At 48.1% G+C, this 10,317-nt stretch overlaps 2 protein-coding genes across 4 annotated transcripts in view; one reads left to right on the top strand and one right to left on the bottom strand.

The window, feature by feature from the left end:
* Window positions 1–1,262: 1,262 nt before the first annotated feature.
* Window positions 1,263–8,918, bottom strand: TMEM170A (transmembrane protein 170A). 2 transcript variants are annotated; one of them, XM_081963061.1, is made up of 3 exons: window positions 8,767–8,918; window positions 4,703–4,873; window positions 1,263–3,960 (listed from the first exon to the last, which is right to left on the bottom strand). In XM_081963061.1, the coding sequence occupies exons 1-3, from the start codon at window positions 8,897–8,899 to the stop codon at window positions 3,830–3,832; spliced, it is 435 nt and encodes a 144-aa protein (XP_081819187.1). In that variant the 5' UTR covers window positions 8,900–8,918; the 3' UTR covers window positions 1,263–3,829. The 2 variants fall into 2 exon arrangements, with proteins under 2 accessions (XP_081819187.1, XP_081819188.1); XM_081963062.1 differs by having other exon boundaries at window positions 4,703–4,810.
* A 559-nt stretch (window positions 8,919–9,477) lies between these two features.
* The window catches only part of CFDP1 (craniofacial development protein 1), a 39,044-nt gene continuing 38,204 nt past the window's right edge, over window positions 9,478–10,317 (top strand). For both annotated transcript variants that reach the window (XR_014176220.1, XM_081963055.1), the window contains exon 1: window positions 9,478–9,610. Coding sequence is in view for 1 of the 2 variants with exons in the window: in XM_081963055.1 (XP_081819181.1) it covers window positions 9,556–9,610 (55 nt within the window). In the remaining variant the exon portion in view is untranslated. The remainder of the gene's footprint in view (window positions 9,611–10,317) is intronic.

The raw sequence follows: 10,317 nt of genomic DNA, 5'->3' as shown, positions 1-10,317 counted from the left end.
TGGGCTTTAAGCTTCCTAGGAACAGCATGGGAAAAGACAGCAGGCCTGAATGTCTGCGTGAGGTTTGACCACCAACATCTACTCTTCCCTGCCTTCACAGGCCTATTCATACACCTAACATGGCACCAGTTTAGATTGTATGGTTGGTTATTTCTTTTCTAATAGAATAGAATTATTATTATTATGGTCCCTGAGCAGAATTCTAAACAAAAGCACATTAAAAACAAAACAAAGTATTAAAACTAGGGTGGATAAAAATGATTTTTTTAAACAAATAAATTAAAAAATGATTTTTTTTAAATTGGCTTTTTTATTTAAATTTTATTTAAAGATTTTTATTTTTATCAAATTTTAATAAAATGATTTTGGAGTAAAAATCTATCTAAAGATAGTTTTATATTTAAGACACATCGTTTAGTTTATTCAGCATGAAATACTAACAACTGCAGTGATTCACTTAACTCTGGCAAGAAATGTCGTAAAATGGGGCAAAACTCACTTAACGACAGAAATGTTGGGCTCAATTGTGGTCGTAAGTCAAGGACTACCTATAATCTGCTTTACATTTACAGTATAAATAGCCCCAAGCATATATTAAGCCAACAATGGAAAAAGCAGGCACTACAGTAATTATTTAAAGTTATTTTTTCCCCATATTATTATTGCTATATTGGCCAGCACAGAGCAAGTAACCCTTGCCAGGACAAAAAAAATTCCATCTATTCTTGGGAGAAAATTCCTTCCCAACCGCCAAAGTGGCAATCAGTGCCACCTCGGATAACTGACAAGTGCCGTTAAGTGAAGCGTTCAACATAGGAATATGGGGGAAATCCTGAACTTTAACCATTGGCAACCCTCATCTGATCTTGGCTGAACTCCCAAGTTAAGGTTTTTTTGTTAAATCCCCAAAGGCAGCTGACAATTTTAGAACTATTGCCAAGAAAACTGGAGTTATCTGAGGTGAGCTTAGCTTTAAAAACATGCACTTATATTTTTTTTCCCAAGCATTCATTAGATATTCATGGTACGTTTATCTTTTTAATCTTCTAATCTTTTTGTAACTCCGCCTTTTTGAAATAAGTGGTGTTTGTGAGGGGACAAGTTTTGGCCAACCATGTCAATCAGGGATGTTCAATCTTGGGCAATTTTAAAACGTGTAGATTTCAACACCCAGAAGTCCCCAGCCAGCAGGAAACCACGTTCTTCTAAATCCCTGCCCCAAATCTCACAGCCCCCAAATCACGAAATAACAAAATCACTCCTTGTTCACAAAGACTTAGCTGGGATTTTATTAGCTAAAATACCAACGCTAGAATCAGAAATGTCAATAGAAAAATAAAAACAGGTACTGGGAGATTTATTCTCCCTCTGTACAAAGATTGGTTTGCATGTGCTGCAGGGGGTCAGTGGCATGCAAACGCGGTGGGCATTTGCTGACAAGAAGACGGGCACTCTGGCAGGTTTGCAAAGGAAACATTTGCGGCAAGGAAGGAGTCCATCAGCTCTGCCTTTAAACCCAGAGGCTTCCTTCTTCCATTGCAAGTCAACGTGTTCCATGTTCGCAAATGTAAATATTTGGTAAAGGCAGTGAACAAAACAGCCAGTCATGTTCTTACATTTGGATGAGTTAAGAGTGGGCTTTCACTCTTTATATATATTTTCAAGTTTTACCAAGCTCCCTGCTGCTGGGTAATAAAGAGATTGCAGATTTAATTCTTCCTGACTTGGTTGATCCTTTTCGTTTTTCGTGTTCACTAAAGCTAGGATTCCAACCGCCGAGTGCAAACAATCAAGTGAATTCAGGAGGCTGAGGGAGGAAAAGACACTTTTACCTCCTCGAGGGTCTGGCTCAAGAAGGAAGTTAGAAAGGCCTGGCAAAACTCCAGGGAAAGTACAAAATAAGAGAGCTAAGGGAGCAATTTGCCAATGGAAGGAAGATGATCACATTCAACCAGCTCTAGAACGCATCGAAAGCAACAGGCGTTTGAATGATCACGATGTTTCCTGACATTCTGGCCACTTAATCCTGATCCACACATTAAAAATGAGAACAATTGCACATGTTGAGCCTTTGCCGTTTAAAACGGACTGATGGGCAACCTTTCGAGAGCCGTAAGATGCACTTAAATTAGGGGAGGGGGCACAGTGAGTGGGGATATGGCAACGCCGGGAGAGCCCTATCATCTGTGAGCAGAGGCAAGCTGCCCTGGGGTGGGCTTTTCAGCTGTGTTTTAAGCCTATGTTGCAATACAAACCACTTTTTTAGCATGGGTGTCCTTCGTAAAGTGGGGAAAAAGCACACACCCAAACTCATTTTTGATCAGGACAATTGAGGGAATCCTTCACAGTGATAAAAATAGGGGGGGGGGGTCTTGCAGGTGGCCTGTCTTGTGACCCAGAGCACTTCTTTTTTTAAAAAAAAGGATGAATCGAGCTCAGGAAACTGGGTTTGAGAAGACACCCCGATAATCATCCAGGAGGTTTCTCAAGAGTTGAGGTGGGGAGGAGCGGAGTGCAGAGACAGGATCTTTTGGGGAGAGAAAAAGGACAGGTCCTCCCTCCCACCCACCCACCCACCAAGCAAATGAATCCTGCCATGCCCTTGGGGAAAATATGCTGGGATCTGCCTCCGTGAGGCAGACTGGTGAGCTCCTGGGCAGCAGCGCGTGGATGCCACTGAGAAAGGACACTGACGGGTTGCAAAACTGATCCCAGGAGGGAGGGCAACGTTGCCCAGGCACTTGTGAGTTCCCCAAAGCAATCCAAGCCTGCCTGCCTGCAGGGAATGGAGGATTCCTAGCAAGCATTATCCAAAAGGGCAGCCACCACGTCTTCCTTCGAAGCCACCCAGCAACAAAGGATGACACAACTCTTGTACGTTTTCCCACGGTCTCTCTGGGAGCCCACCAGATGTGAATTAAAAGAGAGCATCTCAGGTTTCAAAATGCATTTCTGGGTCTTGCCTCCAACTCCTCTGTCCCCTGCAGTAAACCACCTGCCAGCAAAATTACATTTTAAATATGTCCTGCGCGTTTGAGGTAGCAGTAAAGAGTTTTCCTTCTCGGCACTAACAGGGAGGCCGAACGCTTCCCATCGGAGGGGGCAGGTTGATGCGGCTGCTCGAGCTGCCTCCCCTTCCCATTCTTCCCTAGGACAGGCTTCAGACCATCAGGCTGAAGCCTCCCCCACCCCCACACCCCAGCAGTAACCCCACTCAGGTAACACACAACGGTTTCCCCATTCTTCTTTGATCTCTGGAATCAAATCGGCATCACTCCCCCAACCTAAACCAGATCTCCATACTTTAACAAAACAAAAACAAAAAAAACAGAAACGCTCAGGTTGGCACTTCAGGTTACAAAAATGTCACAAATGATAAACACAGAACCGGTTTTCGTTTCAGACCCAGCGCCTGAACGCTCGTTCACCAACAGTGGTGAGAGTGAACCATTTTCACATTTCCTTGTGGGTCATCCCCTTCTTATTCTTCGCCCGAGGACAAATCCCTCCGGCAATATCACAAGGTGAGCATTGAAAGCAGCCGAGTCAGTGACAACGATGAGGATGCGTAGGAGGACCCACGACTCTCTTTGACTTTGGCTGTCTGACCTTAGATGAGGGAGGTCCTTTCGGGGAGACCCGGGCAAGGTTTCATCTCAAAAAAAAAGTCAGGCTCAAGTTTAGCGAAGCTGCTGCGAAGCCTCCCTTCCTTTCAAAAGGTATTGCACGAAACTATTTGGTGGTGATTTCTCACGCTTTCGAACCACCTGCTCCACGATTCCCAAGCGGCCCTGCTCCGGTGGTTTTCCAGGACCAAGGGGGAGGCGGGCTAAAGAGTAGCCAAAATCCGTAAGAAGGAAATCATCACCACGCAGAAGGTCTGTCCCACTCCCCAAGTCAGAGCCACAAAGGGGATCATCTTCTTCCCAGCAGCTCGGTAGACCCCAGCAATCGCAGCACCTGTACAGGAAGAGTGGGGGGGAGGGGGGGCAGAAGGACACCTTCACTGGGCTGCCGCATACATTTGGGGGGTTTCTCCCTTTTCCCAAATTCAGATCATGCTTGACCTACTATCATAATGGGCGACGTGTAAACCAGACCTTTCCCCTGTTAGCATCAGGAATTGTAAATGTTGTGGCCCGCCAGCAACCAGAGTCGGACAGTGAGGAGGTTGGGGAGGAACATGGGCCAGTCCTGGAGTCTGGGGAAGGCTCTGATGAGGGCTCTGCATCAGAGGCAGAGATGGGGCCAGAGCTGTATGCCAGTTATCAGCTGCCTTCAGAGTTGGAGATCAGTGGGGCAGAAGAACAGCTGGAGCCTGCTCCCGATGTGCGCATGCGCAGAGCTGCCAGGAGAAGGGAACAGCTAAGGAACGGGTTGACTCCGGAGGAAAGGCACAAGTGGATGCTGAATGGCCCCTCCCATAGGGAATAGGAGCAAAAGGGGGGTGGAGTTTGCAGGAGACAATTAGTTTGCTTAATTGGTTCGTGACTCTCAAAGACTCATTGCCAAGTACAGTGTTGCGATGGGCCTGACAGCTCTCCAAGCCAGATAAGGTCTGTGACTGTAAATTCACCTTTGAATGGCTTTGCTGGATATAAATGAGAGGAATTCACAGTAACTTAATAAAAAGGGGCAAGGAGTCTGTGGTTTGGGGAAGCTTAGGTCAGAACATCTATAAATTCTGCCAGAATCAACCTACTTGTTAAAGTCCCGGCAGCTAACGGCCCAACGAGGCCCATCAGGAAGATGCTGACTGGCATAAACCGGCCATATCGGTGCCTCCGGAGCGTGAAAAGAGCCAGTAGTCCTGCAGGAATGTGGAAGAAGAGAGACGATACCAGCGCCCACAGGAAGATTCCATACCACATCTCTGCAGTGGGAGAGGAGGGGAGAAGAGCTCAGAAGGACAACTTTGGAATGGCTTCCATCAATAACCTTCCAGTGCAGGGGTCTCCAACCTTGGCTACTTTAAGACTTGTGGACTTCAACTCTGGGAGTTGAAGTCCACAAGTCTTAAAGTGGCCAAGGTTGGAGACCCCTGCCCCAGTGGTCGCTCTCCCCATAGCAATGATCAACCCATTTCTCCAAAGTGGCAACGTCATTAGCCTTTCTTAGGTGGGCCCTCCCAAAGGTTTGAAACTGACAGCTTCTTCCAGAAGAACCGGGAATTCCGGAAGGTGGAGCTTCCCAGGGGAGGAGATTCGCTCTGGAGGGAATCCCACATTCCAGTCAGGTTAGACCGGTGTCTCTCTCAATCGTGGCAACTTCAAGATGTGTGAACTTCAACTCCCAGAATTCCCCGACTAGCATTCACAGCCCTTTGCAGCATTCTGCGGTCACGTTATTGCATTTTAGGTTTTCCTGAAAACTGGCTCTTCTGATTTTTGGCAAAAGCAGACCCATAGCAAACCATTACATTGGCTTAATGACGCTGCAAAAAAGCTGTAAAATTGGGCCAGTAACAGGTTTATTTTATGACTGTCACGACTTAGAACCATAATAGGCAGGCAGCGTTAAGCTCATCTGTTGAGAACTACCTGTACGTCTTTCCTGGTACCTCGCCTTTAGTGAGCCACTTTGGTGTACAGGTATTCCTCTGTTTAACAGTGGTCACTGGGACTGAAATTTCCATCACTAAGTAACGTGGTTTGTAAAGTGCGACATCTCATGACAACTCCGCTTAGCGACGGCAAACCTGGCAGGCCCAGGTACCATCATTAAGCAAAGCTTGTGGGTCATTCAGTGAGGAGTAGCTGATTTCCGGCCGGCTTTCCATAAAGTCAATGGGGAAGCCGGCAGGAAGCAGCAAGTCCTCCGCGGACAGGTCAGAAAGTGCTTCGGCCTAACCAGAGGACTGCTGGGGTGAGGAATGAGAGGGGGTCAGGACTGACATTTACCTACCCTATGCATTGCTTGCTGTCAGCCTGCCATATTTAATGGGGGGAAGGGGAGGAGATTGGTGAGGAGGGGAATATGGGGGGGAAGTATAGAACAAGGAAACAAAACTATGCATCACACCTTGTGGATCACCCACCCTTCCAATATCACACGAAGGAATGCAGAACCATTCAGCCTGTGAAGACAGGGACTGTTACCCAAACAATTTGTTAGCACCTAATTGGACACTCAAGGGGGTGGATGGGAACAAGGGAAAAGTTAACCATATGCTTTGGGCACGAAAAGCCCAGATCCGGCTTTTTGCTTCTTGTGAAACCACTTGGCTTTAGTAGAACTCACTTTGAATGTACACTACTTGGCACATACATTAAAATGAAATTTTGTTACACGCAGCTCTGAAAGGGTCACCACCTCCAATATACACTATATAAAAATGACAAGATAAATAAATACAAAATTACACATATGTCCAGATACATTATTATATGACACAGAGGAGCAACTCAGTCTAGTTCAGATGTATACGTGTACATGGCGAGAAAAACGAATCTTGCGAGTTTACCAGACGGATCTGATAGTTCTCCTAGAAATATGTCTTGGAAAGAGTCAAATGTACCTTTGGCTAACCCTGGGTACAATCTTTCTTGACCGAGTTGGGACAGTGGACAAGAGGGCTGCAATATACTAATGTATTGCAGCTACTTTCTCAGTCCTCTTCGTCCACTCTCAGGTATATCTGCTCTTTTGTCCAACTCAAAGGAAGCTTAACTAACTAGCTACAGCAGGGGTGTCCAAACTTGGCAACTTTAAGACTTGTGGACTTCTGGGAGTTGAAGTCCACAAGTCTTAAAGTTGCCAAGTTTGGACACCCCTGAGCTACAGCTATAATTTTGCTAGCCAGAGTGGCAGAGCTCAGCCAAGACTTTGATATAGGTTTCCCACTGATGTTTGATTAATGATGTGATATTATATAACTCTTCCTTCCAAGTAAAGTAAAGGTAAAGGTTCCTCTCTCACATATGTACTAGTTGTTCCTGACTCTAGCGGGTGGTGCTCATCTCCGTTTCAAAGCTGAAGAGCCAGCACTGTCCGAAGACCTGTCCATGGTCACGTAGCTGGCATGACTAAACACCGAAGGCGCATGGAACGCTGTTACCTTCCCACCAAAGGTGGTTCCTATTTGTCTACTTGCATTTTTTAATGTGCTTTCAAACTGCTAGGTTGGCAGAAGCTGGGACAAGTAACAGGAGCACTAGGGATTCAAACCGCCGACCTGCCAACCTTTCTGATCGAGAAACTCAGCATCTTAGCCACTGAGCCACCGCGTCCCTCTTCCTTCCAAGTAGGAGCAAACAAAACAGTATCTGAGAGAGGAAACCCTGAAGTAGGATGGCACCTAATGTTGGGCTGTTGGAAACACTTAGTCCTTGTTTCCTCGGAAGGCTGGCAGGGCTCCAGGAAGGTTGGGTAGGTGGCAGCTGCCTCCAGGAGGGCCAGGCCGGTGAGCCCAGGAAGAGGGCAAAGTCCAGGTGGGGGCGGGGCAGGGCAGAGTGGCCAAAAGGGCAGAAATGGGGGTGGGGAAGAGACATTGAAGCAGGTGTGAAGGGAAATAGTAATAAGGATATACTAAATAATATGCTGAAATACTATAATTAGTAGAATCTTGTTATTTGTTTCCTGAAGTGTATATATATGATATATGATGTCTTTGTATACCTGCATGCTGTAAATATTTGTGCCTTTGTGGTTATAAGACAAATATGCCACATTGACTAACTTCCTGGAACAAACATATGCTGTTATTAGAGTCTGCAAAACAACTGGCATTTGTCCTGCTATTTGATCAGAGCCCATATCAATCTTCTTATTTTTTCCCCCTCTCCTGCCATCCAGGGCATGTTAGGTATCTCAGGCTGGAGCTGTTAACATGCACCCCTTTGAACTGGCAAGTGGTCCATCCTGAGAGCAAAGGAAGAAGATAACATTGATAGCAGCACTATTGAGGAAGTATTCGGTCCTTTTGCAGAAATACACTTAAACCAGGGCTCCCCAAACTTGGCAACTTTAAGACTGGTAGACTTCAACTCCCAGAATTCTCCAGCCAGCTCTGGGGACCCCTGGTTTAAGTGTATTCCTGGGGAATTCTGGGAGTTGAAGTCCACCAGTCTTAAAGTTGCCAAGTTTGAAGACCTCTGCACTACACTAATTAAGGGGCCAGGATTGGGAGGATTTTACTGATGGTTATCACATTTGTAGCAGTATAAAAAGAAGGCATTCCCTCTCTCTCCCTCTCTTCCCTGCACATCCTTGGAAGAAGCTGACCATCATGTCTTTAAACTTTGATCCAAGATTAAAATGCTGGTTGTCTTTGGAGCCTCCAACTAGTCTCATTTTTGGTATCCTTGTGGCTTCAAAGTATCACACACACACACACACACACTGTATACACAAACTATACACACACATATATACAGATATATTTATATAATATAATATATATAGTATTATATAATAATAATATTATATTATAATAACATAATCTGTAAAGGCTGTTTCTGAAAACTGCCCACCCACCCAAACAAGAGACCGAAAACCCCGGACAAGGTTTGACGTTCAGGTTCCCCTGAGGGAGGGGGGTGTCTTCTGGGGACTCCAATATCCATGATTCCCCGCGGACGGGGGGGGGTCAGTTTGCTCCTACCCTCCGACAGGAAAGACCCACGCACCCACCCCCGGCGACGGTCTGGGGCTTTACCGCCGCCGCCCCCTCCCCCCGACCAGGTGTGTCTCCAGAGCTCCGGCCCAGGGCGAGCCTCTCCGGGAGGGGATGATGGGCGTTGTGGTCCAGCCAGAGTCCTGTCCTACCTGTGAAGTGGCAGAGGGCGGCGACGCAAGCGGGGTTGGTGGCGTTGCCCACCCGCGGGATCAAGCGGAGGCTGAGGATCTGCTGCAAGAGGCCGCCGGAGTCGGGCAGAGACGCCCCGCCGCCTTCCGCCATCCCGCCGCCTCAGCCGCGGCATCCCGTTCGCCGGAGCCACAGAGGGGCGCGGCCAGAGCGGCGCCAGACGCCCTTCCGGCAAGACCTTTTTCCGCCCTTCCGGCAATGCCGCTTTTTCAGCCCGACGCGGCCGCTCTAGGATCGCAGCGCTCTATGATTTTTTTTTAAAATTAAAAAGTAACTCTTTTCTCTTCCCCCCCCCCCTTTGGAATACTACACTTCCCAGAAGCCCATTCTTGCTGTTAATTCACCGACGGCTGGAAGGTCACCCGCAATACGTTCGTTAACCCGCAAAGGCCCGCGAGGCTCTCGTAGCCTTCGCCATCCGAATCTTTCCAGGCTTTCGAGACCTCAAGGCGCCTAACTTCTCCTTTTGCAGCGCCTCTTTTTCCCCCGGGAGGCTTGACCGATCATTCTTGCGATCCCAGGCGGAATTATCGTAGAGGTTTTACGCCTGGACCGGTCAAATATTTAACCAACGTTGAAATAATCAAATCTTCCCGTTCACCAAAGACGCAGGACAGTCTTCCACAGGTTTGTGCTGGAGTGTCAGGAATTACTTCCGGGAGAAAGGGATTTGGGGGCGTGTACTTCCGAGTTGTCGCCTCAGGACGCGGGGCGTGATCTGTGAGGTTGGGAGTCGCGCCGGAAGAGCCATGTCGGATTCGGAGGATTTTTCGTCGGAGGAGGATGAGGATTACCTGCCCTCAGGTGGGAACCTCCGGCCTCGGAGGCAGCGCGTGTCGCCACCCGCGGGCGGGACGTTTGGGGGCGCGAGGGAGGAAGGCGAGGCCTCCGGCCGGGTCAAGGCCTGTCCAGCGGCTCCCAACATCCGGGCTACGGGCTGAGGACGTCACGTGACTGCTTCGGATGGGCGATTCCAACGTGGGTTGCTGTAGGGGGGAGGATAGGATGGCGCTGGGTTGTACCAACCTGGAAGGGAAGACCCGTTTCTGCTCGCCTGACTGCAGGCCGGCGCCGCTTCTCTTGAGCTGCATGGAATAATAGATCCGCGTTTCTCGGAAACCTTAAGGCAGGGGGACTTCAACTCCCAGAAATCCCTGCGCAGCAAAGTATAAAGTCGCGAAGCTTTGCTGAGCAGGGAATTCCGGGAGTTGAAGTCCCCCTGCCTTAAAGTAGGCAGGCTTTGCTGGGTAGGGAATTCTGGGAGTTGAAGTCCCCCTGCTTAAAATTCTCAGGCTTTGCTGGGCAGGGAATTCTGGGAGTTGAAGTCCCCCTGCCTTAATGTGGGTAGGCTTTGCTGGGCAGGGAATGCTGGGAGTTGAAGTCCCTCTGCTTAAAATTCCCAGGCTTTGCTAGGCAGGGAATTCTGGGAATTGAAGTCCCCCTACCTTAAAGTAGGCAGGCTTTGCTGGGTAGGGAATTCTGGGAGTTGAAGTCCCCCTGCTTAAAATTCT

Source organism: Natrix helvetica, assembly GCF_964273705.1.
Source record: "Natrix helvetica genome assembly, chromosome: 10".
Lineage (NCBI taxonomy): Eukaryota > Metazoa > Chordata > Lepidosauria > Squamata > Natricidae > Natrix > Natrix helvetica.
Note: the sequence above shows the minus strand (reverse complement) of the source record. Positions and strands in the feature narration are given on the sequence as shown.